Below are 17,037 nucleotides of genomic sequence, written 5' to 3'. Positions count from 1 at the left end.
TACAAAGAGTAATTTCTAGAAATTGATTCCTACAATCGATTTTGGCATTCATACTAAAATTAATCATGTCCTAGGAGTACCTCTGATGATAAAGAAAGCCTACATATCTATTGCAGTCATCATCACTATTGACATATCATGTAGATTAGGTGAATCCCATCCAAATATACTGTTCTCACTGAAAGAGGCACTCTCAAGTTCTGCAGCTATATGCATTTCCCTAGTCCTAGGGAAGGGAACAGATCAGAGTAATCAAGCAACTGGCACCTTCAGTATCTCACTGAGCATTGAGGACTCAAACTTACACACAGAATTTACACACACTTGTGAGTATTTGCTCACTCACAATACTACTTTTACCAACTAGTGAAAGAGCACTTTTTGGAAAACATGATAATATTGATATATCCTAAAATACGTACTTATACTACACTTGCCATATAGTGGTAAGAATTTACTGTTGTGACACATTTCACCACTGATTTGAAAAGAAATATGGAAGACCCAAGGAAATACAGGCCAGTAAACTCTTGCCTCGGTGCCTGTCAACATCATGGAGCAGATCCCCCTGGAAACTATCCTATGGCACATGGAAAGTAAGGAGGTAATTAGTGGCAGTCAACACGATTTCACCACGGCAAATCATGCCAGACAATTTTGGTGGCCTTCTATAAGGGGGTTACAGCAGTGGGATAAAGTAAGTGATGAGGAAAAAGCCACTGCAATCATCTACCTGGGCTTCTGCAAGGCATTTGACATTGTCCTGCACAACGTCCTTGTCTCTAATCAGGAGATGGACCATTCTGTGGATAAAGAATTAGATGGATGGTTGCACTCAAACTGGCCAATGACCCAATGTCCAGGTGTGCTGAGCCATGGGGACTTGTAGCCACTCGGCACGAAGCTCGGATAGCTGGTACATCTGAGGGTCCACCAGAAGAACGGGAGGGACACTCGGGCTGCTGAAATCCTGCTCGTTTATTGAAGGGTCGCAGAAGGGGCAGACAGGGAGACCACGAAGCAGAAAGGAGGCAGATTCCGAGAGCCCCTAAGGGCGGGGTGAGGATTCTTTTAACTGCGTAAGGGTAGGAGGGTTTAGCATACGAGGGAACAACCGGGAAAAGGCTAAAGGGAGGGGAGATATAACATTAACCAGTGGGGAAAAGGGAAAGGAGTGTTCTTGGTGGAAGAACCAAAGGGAAAACGTGGAACAGAGAAGATTCTAGGCTAAGGGGCAGACTTGAACAATAACTGACAGGACAGGGAGAGGGTACAATTCTCTTACAAAAGGGGGTGGAGAACTCATACAATTGCTGTTTCCCATGGCAACCCTAGACTGCCTTCCCCAACCCTTCCTCCTACACAGGTGGAGACCAGTGGTGCTCCTCAGGGGTTGATATTGGGCTGGTGCTGTTGAATGTCTGTCAGTGGACACAAGCTGGGAGGAGAATGGATGGAGAACAGCCCTGGGGAGAAGGACTTACGGGTGCTGGTGGACAAGAAGTTCAACATGAGCTGGCAATGTGGCCTTGCAGACCAGGCCAACCACATCCTGGGCTGCAGTTAAGAGGCATACCCAACAGGGTGAAAGAGGTGATCCTCCCTCTCTACTCTGCCCTCATGAGACCCCACCTGGAGTGCTGCATCCAGCTCTTGAGCTGTTCAAGAAGACACTGATCTGTTCAAGAAAGACACTGTTCTGTTGGAGTAAGTCCAGAGAAGGGGCACTTAGCTGATCAGAAGGCTGGAGCACCTGTCCTATGAAGACAGGCTGAGAGAGCTGGGGTTGTTCAGCCTGGAGTAGAGAAGGTTCCGGGGAGACTCCAGTACCTAAACGGAGCTTACAAGAAGGTTGGAGAGGGACTTTTCACATGGGAATGTAGTGATAGGACAAGGGGAAATGACCTTAAGCTGAAGGAGGGAAGGTTTAAATTAGATTATAGGGAGGAGATGTATATTTTCAAGAAGAATTCACTTCTTTGGAGGGTGATGAGGCACTGGAAGAGATTGGCAAAAAAGGCAGTGGAGTCCCCACATCTGGAGGTGCTCAACATTAGGCTGGATGGAGCTCTGAACAACCTGGTCTCGTGGAAGGTGTCCCTGTCCATGAAAAGGCAGTTGGAACTAGGTGGTCTTTAAGGTCCCTTCCAACACAAACTGTTCTTTGACTCTGATTTCCTTGAGGCAGGAGTTCTGTAGGACAGAAGCCAAGCAGCTGTAATGGACATACTGACTTCTCGCTCATTACCAGCACAACAGCTTACCTAAATAGCTTTCTAGCAAGCATGCCATCTCTGCACTTTTATTTTCTTTACTCTTGCTTTCCAAGATGATTATAATATCTGTTGTCACCTACAGGTGTATATGACTGAAATTCTATAGGCAAAACAAAATGAGAGGTTAGAAATATTCCTAAAAATAATTTTTAAAAAGACAGTTTGTAAAATCTTGTACAAAATTATCAGTAAACCCCTTTTCCTATTAATGCTGATATAAATATTTATGACCACTGCTTTCATAGAAATTTTAATTATTTCTCTACTTAGTTTCATCTTGGGAGGTTTTGTAATAACTCTTATCTACAAAAATTCAACTTTCTGTATCAGGTTTATGATGTAGAGCACAGTTTCTCAATAAACATTACTAAAGTCAAGGAAAGGTGCTCATATTTATTTCTGATTTTAAATATATATGAATACTGAGTGACCAGTTGCTGCTACATCTTTTTGAAGAGCTTTTCTGTTGGGGAAGGGACTTAAGGCAAGCATCTCCTCAAGTGACACAACACTCTCTCCACACCTTGACAGATAAAAATATTACTTCCTCAAATAATAGTTAAATTCTTCATAGGTATTTGGGGATGAAAATAGATGGATGGATCATAAATTGGCACACTCAGACACATTCAATACCACCATCCATTGTTGTTTTGAGTGAAATTCTTTTAAAGAATTCCTTTAAAGCACCTTTAATCCAAACCTCCCTGGCCCACACATAGAGCATAGGCCTTGCCTATGATTAATGCAAAAGCCTCAGCAAAAGGCAGGGAAAGGCAGCATGAGCAATGCTTACAGGTCACAAGATTTCAGAGACAAAGCCAAGCAGCCAAGTCTTGTCAGTCCAGCCCCAGGAGAGAGATGGGTATTCTGAAACTGCCACAGCTGATCAGGCGGGACTGACAGTGAACTCAGGGAGCTCAGCTGAACACCTCTACTCTAATTAGGTTCATCTCTTCCAGAAACTAATATCCAAGGAGACACTTTCACAGATGAAAACTCCAGCAACTGCCGCACAATCTCTCAGGCCTGACAAGAACAAAGAAAGTGTTAGATAAGACTGACTTAATCTTGTGAAAATAGCTTCCTTTAATTAAACCTTATCTTCTATCCAAAATCCATCTAATTTATGTATCTATTTGTAAGCCTATGTGCCAGTTGTACCATCCAGAATAAATATTATTCTTTGCACTATACTTGTTCCTTGACAGTGCCAAACATTAGCTTCACACATATGATAAACTCCAGTCTGAACTCACTCCTGATTTTTAATGCCAGGACTAACATATTACTGGTTTACAAACATCATGAAGTTAAAATATCAGAGTATTACAAAACTAATTAAGCTTTTTTTCATTCCACCAACAAAGTAATTTCAGAGAAATTGCTAGGAGTTCTTATTTACAGTACCTCTGGCTGCACATATCTTCTTCTTGGAATAGCACAGACAGGGACAAGCAGACTGGTGCCTTTGAAGAAAGTGATGCAAAAAGGGTAAGGAGGCCATGTGAACCCTGTGACTCCTATTGCCTGCTCATGGCAAGGATACAAACAGCCTTTGTAAGAGGCTGCTTTAGGTAGTCCCAGAGTCAAGCAGAGAAACCAGACAAAATGTCCTCTCTTCCCTGCTAGCCACTAGCACAGGTTTTATATTCTGGAGACAGTGCAGGGTGAGTAACGGGTTTTTTTGGCAAGCAGCCACTATTAAGCACTCATGGGTACAGCTTGCCTTTTCAGACATTAGGAGTGAATAATACCTCTGAAATACAATCCCCACCTAAAGCCAGAAAATAAATTGGAAGATTTTAATTTCCAGAAACAGAGCTAGAGAAACAAGTCTTTTTCTTTTCCCTTTCCCCATCCTGGATTTCTTGTAAATCTTACTTTCAGATTTTGGCATGGTGGAAGTGGAGACTCTGTATTATCATGTTTATCTCCAAAAAAGATGTGAAAAGGGCATCTCGTGTTTTCACAACTTTAACAAAATTATTCTTAATGAAAATTCATTTTAGGAGTGAAATTTTACACTTTTAATTGGTTTTGTTCTGGTATGTCTAAGGTATCCTCTAAGGCACATATGGTGAATTATTTTTTATATCTTAATGCTGGTTAATGTTTTGCAGAGCAGTTGCATTGTTTTTGAATATCAAACAATGCTCTGTTGATCAAAAAAGAAATTAAATTAATATACAGGATTGTTTTCAAAAGTGAAAATAATATTTGGTATATTTTACAGATATATGATTTATACAATAGTAGTTGGGACATAAAAAAATTTTAATGTCCAGTCCAGAAGAGATAAATAAGTCATGGTGTGCATTTACAAATTCTTACTTTTTGCTTTTTGTCAGAATATTTCTAATTATCTTTCTGGATTTGTCTTCAACAATAGGAAGGCATTTATTGTTGCACATGTATTTCATCCTTCAGCTTATCAGAAATAGACCCATGACACTTTTATCTGTCCATCTAGTATTTTGCACACTTTAAATTTTTTAGCAAATTATGGTTCTAACTATGAAAACAGTTTTTGACTAGAAAAACACAGACTGCAACATCTCACAGTAGGTTTTTAGGGACACCCCGTGGCAAAATGACACACTGCAAACGTTCAAGAATCAAGTGCCAAAATGGAGACAAGTGGTCCCACATTTTTTGGGGATTTTAGTAGAATCAGTTGCCTCACAAGACTCACTTCCATACTTCTGACCAGTGTTAGAATGCACAGGTTTGTGTTTGCATTTTGTCAACTGCCTTCAACATTGATTTCCAGCACATTTTTATGGACAAAGTCCACATGCTTTTTACCTTGTGCATTACAGAATAGTTCACTCCAATGAAAAAGTATTACCAGTGTAATTCAGCAAAAAGCTCTGTCAATTTCAAATTGCTTTAAAAATTCCTTTTTTTTTTTTAATGTGACAGTACAACATTAAAGGTGCTGGCACACACATGACATCAAGCTCCTTTTAGAGTCTGTTTCTCTCACTAATAACCACCAGCACACATGTTGTGATGGTTTCTTACTTTTACTTGCCCTACTACACCCACACAGCTCTTTTAAGGCAGAATGGAAGACAAAGGCATGTAATGTACCTTTTAGAAATACACATCAATGAACAAGAGAAATACAGCACATATTTGCCCATAGGGATACTACTGTGGATAAAAAACTTCAGCTAGCACTGAACATTGTCCCACGGTGTAAGCTTAAGCACAGACAATAGCTTTCGATGAAGAATTATAGCTAAGGTCTGGTAGACTTTAAGAATGGCTTAAATGCAAATCTGAAGACAATGTGCTGCCAGCAATACATCTAATTTTTGATCACTTTTCAGATTGTTAATGAATTACGCTATCAGCATTTAGCTTCTATATCTTCATGAGCACCACAAAGAGTGTATTTCACAAGTCTCAGCATTTGCATTAACTCAGTCTCCTTGTGAACTCATAAAAGCTTCTAGCATCCAGAATATCCTGCAGAGAGGAATTGCACATCTGGGTCTTGCAAGAAAAATCATCCATTTTATGCATTGTGCACCGGCCTCTTGTTGCCCTGTAAATATGGTGGGAAATGCCCAAAAGTATCTGAAGCGAAGGTGTGAAGAGGATGAAGTCAGGCTCTTCTTGGAGGTGCCAAACAATAGGATGAGAAGCAACAGCCAGGAATTGATGTACAGGAAATTCTACCTGAAGATGAGGAAGACCTTTACTGTGCAGGTGACCGAGCACTGGAACAGGTTGCCCAGAGAGGGTGTGGGGTTTCCCTGACTGGGGATATTCAAGAACCGCCTGGACACAGTCCTGTGCTATGTGCTCTGGGATGACCCTGAAGTTGGACCAGATGTCCCACTGTGGTCCCTTCCAACCCGACCAGCTCTGTGATTCTGTGACCGGGTCATTCTCGCTCTCCCCAGCTCCATCCCCCGCCCAGTGCCGTGGCTGCGCTGGGACAGGCGGGATTCCGGCGCTCAGCGAGTGCCAGGCCGCGCTCGAAGACCGTGGCCCTCTCAGCCCTGCCCGGCACCGCCCTCAGCCCTCCCCGCCGCCCGGCAGGCGCAGCGCTCGCCCCCAGCACCTCTAACCCGGGAAGCGGAAGGCGCTCCCGAGGCCGCCGGTTCCAAGGAGCCCGCAGGAGCAGGGACGGGCGCTGGAACCGCTCCGTTCCCCACCGTGAGTAGCGCAGGGCGCTCGGCGGGGCTGTGCGGGCGGAGATGCGGCGTCGGGGGCTGAGGGACGCCGCGCCAGGAAACCCTAACAAAGCTGGACTACGCAAAGTGAAACCGAATTAGGAAAGCTGCGTTGAGTCAGGGGAAAATACACATTCCGTTTCTTCCTTTGATCTCTCAGGCACCAGGGACTGCGAGGAGCTGCTGTGACACCCCCGCATGTCCTGTGAGGCTCCCGCCAGGGTCTGAGCGGCATCACCGGAGGAACACCATGCCTGGGAACTCGCCTGCTGCTGTGGGAAGAGCATGACTGTCTCATGCCCGCCACTGGCATTTCGGTTCTGTCACAGGAGCCGGCTGCGCTCCTGCCGCATTCAGCATTAGCAGAGCAGGCATTCCTTCCATCCGCTGTGCAGTTATTAAAAACATGGTGCTCCAGTCATTAAAAAACTGCCTTTGGCTGTCCTGTGTCCTCAGGACTCCAAAAGCTTGCTTCTGGAGCACAGCTATTGGAGCCCTCATTATCCAGTCTGTTTCTAATGATGTTTACCAAAATCTAGCTGTGGAAGATTGGATCCATGACCACATGGATTTAGAGAAGCAACAAGTCCTTTTCCTTTGGAGAAATTCCCCTGCTGTGGTAATAGGGAGACATCAGAATCCCTGGCAGGAATGCAACCTCAGGCTATTGAGGCAAAAAAATATAAAACTAGCCAGGAGAAGAAGTGGAGGAGGGACAGTTTACCACGACTTAGGTAATATCAATTTGACTTTCTTCACAACCAGAAAAAAATATGAACGAATGGAAAACCTGAAGCTCGTTGTGAAAGCACTGAAAGCCTTGCGACCCCAGTTAGATGTACATGTCACTGACAGATACGACATCTTGCTAGACAGGCAATACAAAATCTCAGGCACTGCTGCAAAGCTGGGAAGGGCAAGTGCTTATCACCACTGTACCTTACTCTGTAATGCAGATAAGTTTGTTTTATCATCTGTGCTAAAAAGTCCTTTTAAAGGGCTAAAGAGCAATGCCACTCCTAGCGTGCCTGCCTTGGTGAAAAATCTCTTTGAAGAGGATCCTAGTTTAACTTCTGAGATGCTCCTGGATGCCATTGCTAAAGAATATGCTGTGCAACACCAGATAGATCACCATATCACCTTAATAAATCCAACTGATGAGACTCTGCTTCCTGGAATTAGTAACAAAACTAAAGAACTACAAACCTGGGAATGGGTGTATGGAAAGACACCAAAGTTCAGCATTAGCACATGTCTTAACATGACCTATAAAGATTCTGTTCTTGATGTTAAAGTAAATATGGATGTAAAACATGGAAGAATTGAAGCCTGTAACATTGATCTGCCAGAGCAGTGGCTGCCACCAGGACTGTACAGTGAACTGGTCAAGAGTCTTACTGGCAGTAAGTTTTGCCCAAACGAAACCACTACGCTTGTGACAACATTGCTAAGAGTGTGTCCACAAGATGATGAGTTGCACAGCAGGTGGAGTCTACTATGTGAGAATATGATAAGGTTAATGTGACTTGCATTTTGAAAGTGTGAGTTAAACTTCTGCTGCTTTTTTATTTAATGTATCAGAAACAAAATTAAAACAATCACTACTAAGAGAAAAATTCAGCTTGTAGAAAACAAATCGTTCAATCTTGTGCTTTTATTTAATATTAAAATTAAATTTCACCCTACCTGCACCTGATGTTCCCAAACTGTAGTATTGAAACCACTGCTGACAAGACATCATTGCTGCTTGAACCAGGGAAAATGGTGGGGACATCCCAAATTGGCCTTGTAGCAGAGAAGGTACAAATGGCTGACACAGATGGAATGGGGTAGGTGTAAAACTGGCATTGTGCTGCTGCACTGGATGCCCTAGCCTGCATCCTGCTCCTTGTGAACAGTAGCCCAAACTGAGCTGTGTGGAGAGGGATGTTCCCTGGTTTCTGATTCAGAGTCCTTTCTTGCAGAGTGCTGGTGCCCCTGTGCCTCTGCTGTACAAGCACCGTAGTGAGCTCAGCTCACCGCTGGGTAGTGAATCACTGAAGGTCCACCCTGGGTTAGGACTTTTGTCCATGCATGTGCCAGAGCAGGGGAAGATTAGGAAGTTCATTGTGGGGGTTTATGTGATGAGGGCAGAAGAGGCTAACTGGGACAGAGACCACGTCTCCTTCTTGTGCCTGTCTTGTGCCTGGCACAAAGCTGGCAGTCCCTGCTGCCATGGGTGCTAGTATCAAAGCTAAACACTTGGAAATGCAAATACAGATCGAGGAGAGGTCCCTATGTTCCCACGTAGCAGATTTTCCTGTAGAAGGCAACAATGAACTGAAAGTGATAGTTTTATTGTTAAATAATAGCTATATATATAGTAAAATTAAAGAAAAGCTCAAGATGTATTTCACTGTTGTTGAGGAAAAAGTGTAATTCAATTTTGATTAGGTCAGAACAGTACCTGAAAGGAGGCTGTGGCCAGGTGAGGTTTGGGCTCTTCTCCCAGGTAACCAGTGACAGGGCAAGAGGACACAGCCTGAAGCTGCACCAGGGGAAGTTTAGGCTGGGCATTAGGAAATAATTGTTCACAGAGAGTGTGATTGGGCATTGGAATGGCTGCCCAGGGAGGTGGTGGAGCCACCATCCCTGGAGGTGTTTAAGACGACTGGATGTGGCACTCAGTGCCATGCTCTAGTTGACAGGGTGATGCTAGGTCATAGGTTGGACTTGATGATCTCAAAGGTCTTCTCCAGCCTAGTTCTCTATGTTTGAAATTGCTGGACTAGGTTAAAAGACACAAAGCTTCACATTTGGGAAATTACTATATTTACAGTGAGCCTTCTCCAGAACGTGGCTGGATCTATGAGGCACTACACAGCTTCCTTGAATTTTCTGATGTTGTGAAGAAATCAAACAGATGACTGAAGCTACAAATAATAAAAAATAACCTTTATTCCCATTAAAAATAGGCATATATTGTACACAACTGCATAAAATTCACAAGTGACTAGAAACTTCCTATCACAGCAGTAAACCAGCGAGCTCCTATGGAATGTTATGGGGAATGACTAATAGCACACAGCTCTGTGGCACATATACTATTCATTTTGCTGATGCAACACTGCCAAGCTGAAACATTATTATGAGAAAGGATAAAGAAGGCAGACCACTGGCTAATTGTGACCCAGAAAACAGGGCAAAGACCAGCTCCATTTCTTATTGATTGTTGTGGAATAGATTTGTTGTTAGAAGCAAGAGGAAAAGAATAGCAGCATTACATGACAGAGGATGAAATAATAAAGTACATTAAGGGGAAACAATCTATCAGAATATAGAGGCCTATTGTATTACAAGGCAGAAAGTGTAAGGCACGTGTCAGTCCTGAGGCTGAAAAGTTTTTGATGGGACCTGAAAAAGAGGCCACTGCCTGTTTTTTATGTCAGATTGTATGACTTAGGCAGATTCTTGCTAACAAAGAACTCTTGATTAAGGAGAGAGGGGAAAAAAAAAAAAAAAAAAAAAGCAGCAGCACTTCTGATAATACCTTCTGGTTTCCAAAGGCTGAAGGTATGACAAGGGAGAACTGTCTTTATTCTAAATAGCATATTGCTTAGCATCACAGAATATTTTAAGTTAAGGGACTTTTTATATTTTGAGGAACCCACAAGGATCAAGTCCAGCTCTTAACTGAATGGCCCTTACAGGGATAAAACACATGACCTTGGCATTATTCACACCATGCTCTGACCAACTGAGATACTAAGGGTACCCAACTTCTGAAAAAACTTCAATTTATTCTTTTTAGGGGACTACCTTAGTAGTAGCAAAATAGCTTACTGCAGTTGAGAGTGGCATGAAAAGCCAGTCATTGGACTTTAAAGTCAGAGAGTCAGACTGGGAGAGGGTCACACATCCTTTCCACACTTAATGCAAAGGATGGGTATGAGGTATATGGTCATGTATCGTGGAATAAACGAACACACAGGAGTGCCAGGGAAGAGATTACAGCTGTTTGCAGCCTTCCCAGTCCAAAATCCATTACGCATAAGACGACCCTAAAATGACTGTGTACTGAACACTATCACGTTCATAGGCAAAGAGCTTGGAAAATGGAATGCGAAATTTGGGATTACTAGTAAAGTCTGGGAAATAAAGTATTACAGGATTGACAAAACCCCAGCAAAACAGTAGTCATGACTAGAATACAGGAATTAAAGGAAATAAGTAAGACTGCTTATAAAAGAGGACATGTGGCAGCCCAGCTTCCAATGATTGTGAGGTGGTTAGTTAAAGATATAAAATCCAAAACAGGCTCAAGACAAAATCAACAGTAAAACCAGAAATGGCAGTAAGAGGCTTTTAAAAGCCACTACTGAGGGTCTGTTATCAAATCAAGATAAAATTTAGACATGGATTGTATTAAGATTACAGAAGAAGTACAAAGAAGGAACAATGCAGTTTTGTTTTCTCAGACTGGAAAGTCTCAAATATTCTAAAACATACAGATTATAAAAGTACTGGACCAAGTACTTAGAAGAGTTGCTTCTGTGGGCAACCAGCTGGACTCAAGCAACATCTTTCAGTCTTACATTTTTATGCTTATGAAAACACTTATTAAAAGCAGTAATTTCTGATCACATTTTCTTTGTGTGTTTAGTATGAAAGACATCCACTGTTGTTTCATGACAAGGTCTCAAGTCAAAGTCACAGTATCCAATGCTGAAACGACCCTGCAGAGATGAACAGAATTGACATGGTGAGCATATACTGTAGAAGAGCTCATTTTAAGTTAATTAAGGAAGTCAAAACATCCTTACCTGTGGTTTCTTAAAATAATCAAGACCCCTTCCAATCTTAATCATCCATCCATTGTTGAATCTGTTTTAAAAATGCACAATGAAAAGGTTACATCCACATGATGCACAAGCTCCTTGTTTCAATCACAATTATTTCCTAGTGTCACCAATACCTGTGTGAACCACAGAAGGCACCATTCTGTAGAGAGACAACTAATATTATATTCACAATTAGAAAATATAGAACTACAGAGGGCTGATTTCATCCAGTGAGGGCCACTCCCTTTTACTTTGTTAGCCACAGCTGTAATTATCTCAAAAGTTAGGGTTAAATAGTTTGATTTCAAATAACTGCCACTTGGTCATTTTTTTATATCACCCACCTGATTTCTCGATCATGTATGGAAGACGAAAATTCAATACTCAGTGTTACTCCATAATTCCTCAGTGACTGTTTTATTTCTTCCAAGACAGTCATCTGTTGACTCCTCCCACTACCCTATCGAAAGTAAAAGTAACGTAATGGGGTTTTGTTTTCTTTTTTTAACTATAATATATTCTACTTCTGGTCACCACTTCTTAAACCCACACACAAAACCTTTTCGATATCAAAGTAAACCAAAAGAAAGAAAGAAACTTGGATGAAGGCAGATTTACAGTTTCAAAAACAGGATAAAAAGCAGACAGACTACAGGTATATTTGCTGAGGAGGAGGAGCTCACTGTCAGCCCTCTGAAACTAGATATGTACTATTTGAGCCAAAATAAGTGCAGTAATAGTTTAAATAAGTGCAGTGGTAGTTTGAGAGATTTCAACTCAAGAAAGCCTCTAAAATGACAAATACAGCTGTTGGAAGAGCAAAAAAACCCTTGTCTCAACAGATGCTTTGGCTTTTATGACATTTTCCACAACAAAGCTTTCACAGAAATTTCAATGTAAGATTCTGCTTACTCAGAATTTGTTAACCAGAAAACTCAGAACTTACAAAATTACTTATGTTCAACTATCTAGAAACAAGTCAGTATTTTTATATTTTGTTTTGCATGTGGCATCACCTGAGTACAGGGAAACAGAACTCAAAATCTAGACACTTACCTCATCATAGGAAGTGAGGAGGTGGATTGTTTTCACCTTGCAGGGCCCCTTAACTAGCATCTCGCAGAAACGTAGAAAGTTATACAACTGAAAAAGTTTTATTTAATTTAGTAGCTTGGAATTTCTCTAGTGGCTACATCTGTATCAGTTACACCAAATATCAACTTGCCTGATGGACCTGCCGAATGTATGGATCCTCCACCCAAACTTCAGAAACAATCTCAGTGAGGTACTCATGGAAAAGCTTTTCATAGCCAAAACCTGTAGCATTTTCTTCTATCCTGATTTGCTTATGGTATTTGCCATCTGAAAGGAAAGTCAATCACTGTTTAAGTAAAGGTCAGGACATAATTTTAGGTTGAACCACCTCGCCCATCAAAAATTCATGTAACAACAGACATTTAAAAGCAATCGGGTATGTCGGGTACATCGCAGCTCATGGAATCATGGAATGGGTCAGGCAGGAAAGGACCACAGTGGGACATCTGGTCCAACTCCTGCTCAAGCAGGGTCATCCCAGAGCACGTGGACAGGATTGTGTCCAGACAGTTCTTGAGTATCTCCAGAGAGAGAGATTCCACAACCTTCTTGGAAAATCTGTTCCAGTGCTCAGTCTCCTGCACAGTGAAGAAGTTCTTCCTCAAGTTCAGGTAGAACTTCCTGTGCATCAGTTTCTGCCCCTTGCCTCGTGTTCTGGTGATTGGCACCACCGGGAAGGGCCTGACTCCCCCCTCTTGGTACCCCCCATTTAGGTATTTATACCTTGTTTCTCTTTCTCAATGTGCTTTTTAATGTCCTCGGCTCTGGTCATGTACTCGGATATCTTCTGCCGGTAGCGGTGCTTTTTCGCCTCATCTGTCGTGGCTGTGAATCACAAAAAGCCACGGGCCAGTTGAACACAGGGGCCGCCCTCCCGAGCCCTGCCCGGCCCGGCTCTCCCGGGAGCCCTGCCAGCTCCCTCCCTCCCTCCCCGTGGGACGCCGGGGTCCAGCACTGCTCGTGTGCCCCCAGGGCCAGCCCGAGCCCCGAGGGCGGCGCCCAGCCCGGTACCTTTCACCACCTGCAGCAGGAGGTCGATGCCCTCCTGGTAACACACCAGCGACTCCTGGAACCGGGACTCCACGTCCAGCTGCACCGCCCGCTTCACCGTCTCCGCCCCGGCCCGCTCCAGCGCGGCAGTGCCATCGCTCCTCGCCCGCGACATGGACGGGACGCGGACCGGGATGGCGACGGGAGCGGGACGGGCAGCGGCGGCTGGGCGGGGAACGGAGGGAAGGTGCTGCACCCTTGTCCTTCCGCCCGCTCGGAACTGAAGTGCCGCGGCAGCGGTGTCCGGCCGGGACGAAGGGTGCACACGGAGATGGCGGCCGCGGCGGGCCTGGGGCTTGCCGGCACCGGGAGGGTAGAGATTGGGGTGTGGGGGAATCCAGGGGGGATCCGTGGAGAGATCTGGGCTGGGGCTGAGGCTTGCAGCCTCCGGGAAAGTGGGGATCCAAGCGGGGTCTCGTAGGGGTTGATCCAGCTGGGGATCCTGCTCGGGGCTCCGCGACCGATGGGAAGGTGGGAATCCAGGTGTGGCTGGGACTCAGAGCTGTGTCATCTGCTCGCAAGTGTTCATAGCTGTAAGGAACGTGCAGACCAGTTATGCCGTCCTCTCTTTGCAGGTGTTGGGGAAGAGGACGGAGGGAATCGTGTCCCCGGTGTGGGTTCGTTGTCTCTTTACCAGGTCGAATATTCCAGACTCGGTATGTACTTGACTTGCACTTTACATTTTTACATTTATAGTTTTAGTTTATTTTTGCAAGATACCATCTAGTGTCAGGTGACTCTTTTCCCTAAAAGCATTCTTAAAGCCTGTGGAAAAACTTGCCATCCAGAGGCTGAGCACGGGCTCCCTGATAAAATGCACGTGAGTTATGTGTTGTGCTGGTACAGGGTGTTGTCCATGTATTTCTGTGCGGCTGTGTGGCTAAACTTAAGACTTACTATGCTTATCAGCAAACTGTTATAGAAATATGTTTGACTTCATGTTATAACAGCTAAATTTGAGGTCACTTTGTTGGTGCTTTGACTGCCTGAAAAGAAAAAGATGTAAGAATTTTTACCAGGGTTGAAGTATGTTTTGGACAGCACTGATGACCAGATATTTAGGAAAAAAACCTCTGCTTTGTGAACTTTTTATTCTAGGTATTTCAGCCACGGCCTGGAGATCATGAAAAGTATGGGGGTAACCCTGAGGAGCCCCACAAAATCCACGTTATTACTAGAATAAAAAGTGTGATTGGTCGCCCATATTGGGAAAAGAAGATAATACGTGATCTGGGACTGGATAAAGTATGATTGTTGTTTTTTATACTTGTGTATGTTAGAAATGTAGCACTAAGGTGGTGGGCTTTATAAGGACCTCCATTTGGCAGTCACAAACCAGAATTACATTTACAGCAGCCATAAAGCAATCTGAGAAGGTGATGACGTGTTTAAGAGCTGAGGGGAATGTTTGTGGCAAATGTGCTTTTAAGTGGGAATTCAGAATACCTCTGTATGGTATTGTGCTGCATTGCCTGAGGAGAACTTTACCCTCAGAATTCTTCTAAAATAATAGAAATAGGTTTGTAAATACTTTGAATTCAGGTCTCTGCAGATCATATTATTCACAAATTGTAGGAAGGCAAATAAAACTTATTTATCAGTGAAAAGGCTTCCAAGTTCAGGACTCTAAAAGTTTGTGTCAAAAATGTGTTTATCCGAGTTTTTCAGGCCAACTGCACATTATGCAAAGATTTGCCTAGTCAGTGTTATATTACAGAGAAAAAAATGTGTGCTTCATCAATTTAAATTTGGGATTTGGCAACACATTTGTAAAACTTGTTTTATCCCTTATGTAGGCACATCAGCCAAGACTGCACAAAAATATCCCTTCTGTGAATTCCAGACTGAAAGTTGTTAAACATCTGATAAGGTTTGCTAACTATTTGTTTATATATTTGTTTATTTTGAATATTTAATATAAGTCCCTTCTAGTCACAGGACTTCACTAAGAAAACTCTTTTGCCTGTAGAATACAGCCACTGAAGCTACCCCACGGGCTGCCAACAGAAGAGGAAGTGTCCAGCACCTTTCTGACAACCAGGGGAGAGCTTATCATTAAAAAGCGCCTGAAACCTGTGGAGCAGAAAGAAATTAAGTCATAAGGTGTGCTGGTTGGATTTAGATTTTATAAAATAAATACTTTAAATCCCCAGTTAAGAGTTTGTGTATGAAAAGTAAAAATTCTTACTCTGGTATGAATGGCAAAGGTGATGCTGATGCTTAAAGAAGGATTGCAGGTGTACAGATATGAAATTCAATGTTGTTAATAGTTACCTGAAATATTAAATGAATTATGGGCTCTCTGTCTTTGTGTTTTAATTTTGTGGTTAGATTGCTGCAGTTTTTGGCTAACTGTAAGTTCTCTTACAATTTGACTTTATTGATAAAGTCAAATAAGCAGAGAAGTGAGTAGAATAGTTCTAGCTAATGATGGTGAGGACATTTCACAGGTAGCAGTAAAGATTTACAGCAATACTGCAGGACTTTCACTGCACAGAGGAGGGAATTGGAATTGGAATTGGAATTGAAAAGCCCTCTGTTTAGTTGTCACATGAGAATTGACTGGCTATCCATGGAGAGTGATTTACCATGGTTATCCAGATCTCACACTTGTTCCCTAGCAAAGAGTCTGTCATCTGGCTTCTTCTGTACCTTACAAAGCATATGAACTCTCCATTTGGGAGTAACAGAAGTTATTCACCTCTTGGTTGGTTGTCTAATTTGTCTTTTAGGAAACCTACTGTCTTCATATGTATCCCCTGATCCTAAGTGTTCAGTGAGAATAGCCTAAGAGCTGCAGTCTATGTAAAAGTTAATGCTTTTCCTTTTCTAGAATGGCGGATGTTAGAAATTTAGAGACCCTGAAGCAAACCTCTGATGTGAGTTAGAATTACAGTCTGCAGGCTTATAAAATACTACTACCATGTGTGTAGTTTTATTTACAGTTTTAAGAACTGTGGCCAAAGTTAGCAAGCTGCTGCTATATCAAATGATAAAGTAGTTTGCATTCCAGTTGAGATAAATTCTGTAATTCAACACGCTGTGAGCCTCTCCCACATTAGACACGCTGAAGAGGAGTTAATCTTAATGACTACATGTTGTGAGAATATCAGAGGGATGCAGTCACTGAGAATTAGTGTTTATCCTTTCTGGCTGCTTGCAGAGAAGAGTAAACACCTGTAGGAGTTCAAAGGAATAGATATATCAGTACAGGGACATAAGAGCTGGAGGCACCATGCAGAGAGAAAAAGATAGGCTGTGGCAGAGGCACTGAGGAGTGTAATGGCCCCTATGGCCAGGCTGAAGGCAGAAATGAGAATTTGAGCCGAAATAAAATGGCATGGAAAAAGTGATGAATTCATCACTTTTTAGATAAATTAATCATTTTTCAGATAAATTAATATTGTTTTTCTCACCTCCCTCCTTTCTTCCAGCATCTGCACAGCATCTTGTGCTGCAGTGTGTTATAACTGCAGTCTGTGAGGTGTTGACCGTATTCCCACAGGGAGGTTCAAGCTGGAATTTGAGCCCTTTTGAAGGACATGTTTAGTACATCCAAGGCATAGGGCATTCTTTAAAGAGATGGTGCAAGTACTAGGACACAAA

General features: G+C 42.8%; 3 protein-coding genes across 6 annotated transcripts; 2 read left to right on the top strand and 1 right to left on the bottom strand.

Annotated features, from left to right (window-relative positions):
• The first annotated feature begins 6,374 nt into the window (after positions 1–6,374).
• On the top strand, positions 6,375–8,141 carry LIPT1 (lipoyltransferase 1). The gene is made up of 2 exons (XM_053935152.1): positions 6,375–6,449; positions 6,627–8,141. The coding sequence occupies exon 2, from the start codon at positions 6,873–6,875 to the stop codon at positions 7,989–7,991; it is 1,119 nt and encodes a 372-aa protein (XP_053791127.1). The 5' UTR covers positions 6,375–6,449; positions 6,627–6,872; the 3' UTR covers positions 7,992–8,141.
• A 1,238-nt stretch (positions 8,142–9,379) lies between these two features.
• Positions 9,380–13,646, bottom strand: MITD1 (microtubule interacting and trafficking domain containing 1). Of its 4 annotated transcripts, none has more exons than XM_053935992.1 (7): positions 13,393–13,568; positions 13,105–13,206; positions 12,512–12,648; positions 12,343–12,429; positions 11,631–11,746; positions 11,269–11,329; positions 9,380–11,181 (listed from the first exon to the last, which is right to left on the bottom strand). In XM_053935992.1, exons 1-7 carry the CDS (start codon positions 13,544–13,546, stop codon positions 11,086–11,088), a joined length of 753 nt encoding a protein of 250 aa, XP_053791967.1. In that variant the 5' UTR covers positions 13,547–13,568; the 3' UTR covers positions 9,380–11,085. The 4 variants fall into 4 exon arrangements, with proteins under 4 accessions (XP_053791967.1, XP_053791965.1, XP_053791964.1 ...); XM_053935990.1 differs by having other exon boundaries at positions 13,439–13,521; XM_053935989.1 differs by having other exon boundaries at positions 13,403–13,482.
• Positions 13,647–13,672: 26 nt separating this feature from the next.
• MRPL30 (mitochondrial ribosomal protein L30) lies at positions 13,673–15,734 on the top strand. Its single transcript, XM_053935993.1, has 5 exons — positions 13,673–13,744; positions 14,007–14,087; positions 14,530–14,676; positions 15,228–15,301; positions 15,401–15,734. Exons 1-5 carry the CDS (start codon positions 13,703–13,705, stop codon positions 15,531–15,533), a joined length of 477 nt encoding a protein of 158 aa, XP_053791968.1. The 5' UTR covers positions 13,673–13,702; the 3' UTR covers positions 15,534–15,734.
• Positions 15,735–17,037: the final 1,303 nt, after the last annotated feature.

This window comes from Vidua chalybeata, chromosome 2, assembly GCF_026979565.1.
Source record: "Vidua chalybeata isolate OUT-0048 chromosome 2, bVidCha1 merged haplotype, whole genome shotgun sequence".
NCBI classification, from domain to species: Eukaryota; Metazoa; Chordata; class Aves; order Passeriformes; family Viduidae; genus Vidua; species Vidua chalybeata.
Note: the sequence above shows the minus strand (reverse complement) of the source record. Positions and strands in the feature narration are given on the sequence as shown.

Excerpts from the sequence above, each read along its gene's own strand:
- MRPL30 (XM_053935993.1), top strand. The coding sequence starts at position 13,703 with ATGGCGGCCGCGGCGGGCCTGGGGCTTGCCGGCACCGGGAGG. Across the intron at positions 13,745-14,006 it reads GGCTTGCCGGCACCGGGAGG|GTGTTGGGGAAGAGGACGGA; the intron begins GTAGAGATTGGG and ends CTCTCTTTGCAG. Across the intron at positions 14,088-14,529 it reads GGTCGAATATTCCAGACTCG|GTATTTCAGCCACGGCCTGG; the intron begins GTATGTACTTGA and ends TTTTTATTCTAG.
- LIPT1 (XM_053935152.1), top strand. The coding sequence starts at position 6,873 with ATGGTGCTCCAGTCATTAAAAAACTGCCTTTGGCTGTCCTGTGTCCTC.
- MITD1 (XM_053935992.1), bottom strand. The coding sequence starts at position 13,546 with ATGTCGCGGGCGAGGAGCGATGGCACTGCCGCGCTGGAGCGGGCCGGG. Across the intron at positions 13,207-13,392 it reads CCTGCTGCAGGTGGTGAAAG|CCACGACAGATGAGGCGAAA; the intron begins GTACCGGGCTGG and ends TGTGATTCACAG. Across the intron at positions 11,330-11,630 it reads ATACATGATCGAGAAATCAG|ATTCAACAATGGATGGATGA; the intron begins GTGGGTGATATA and ends TTTTTAAAACAG.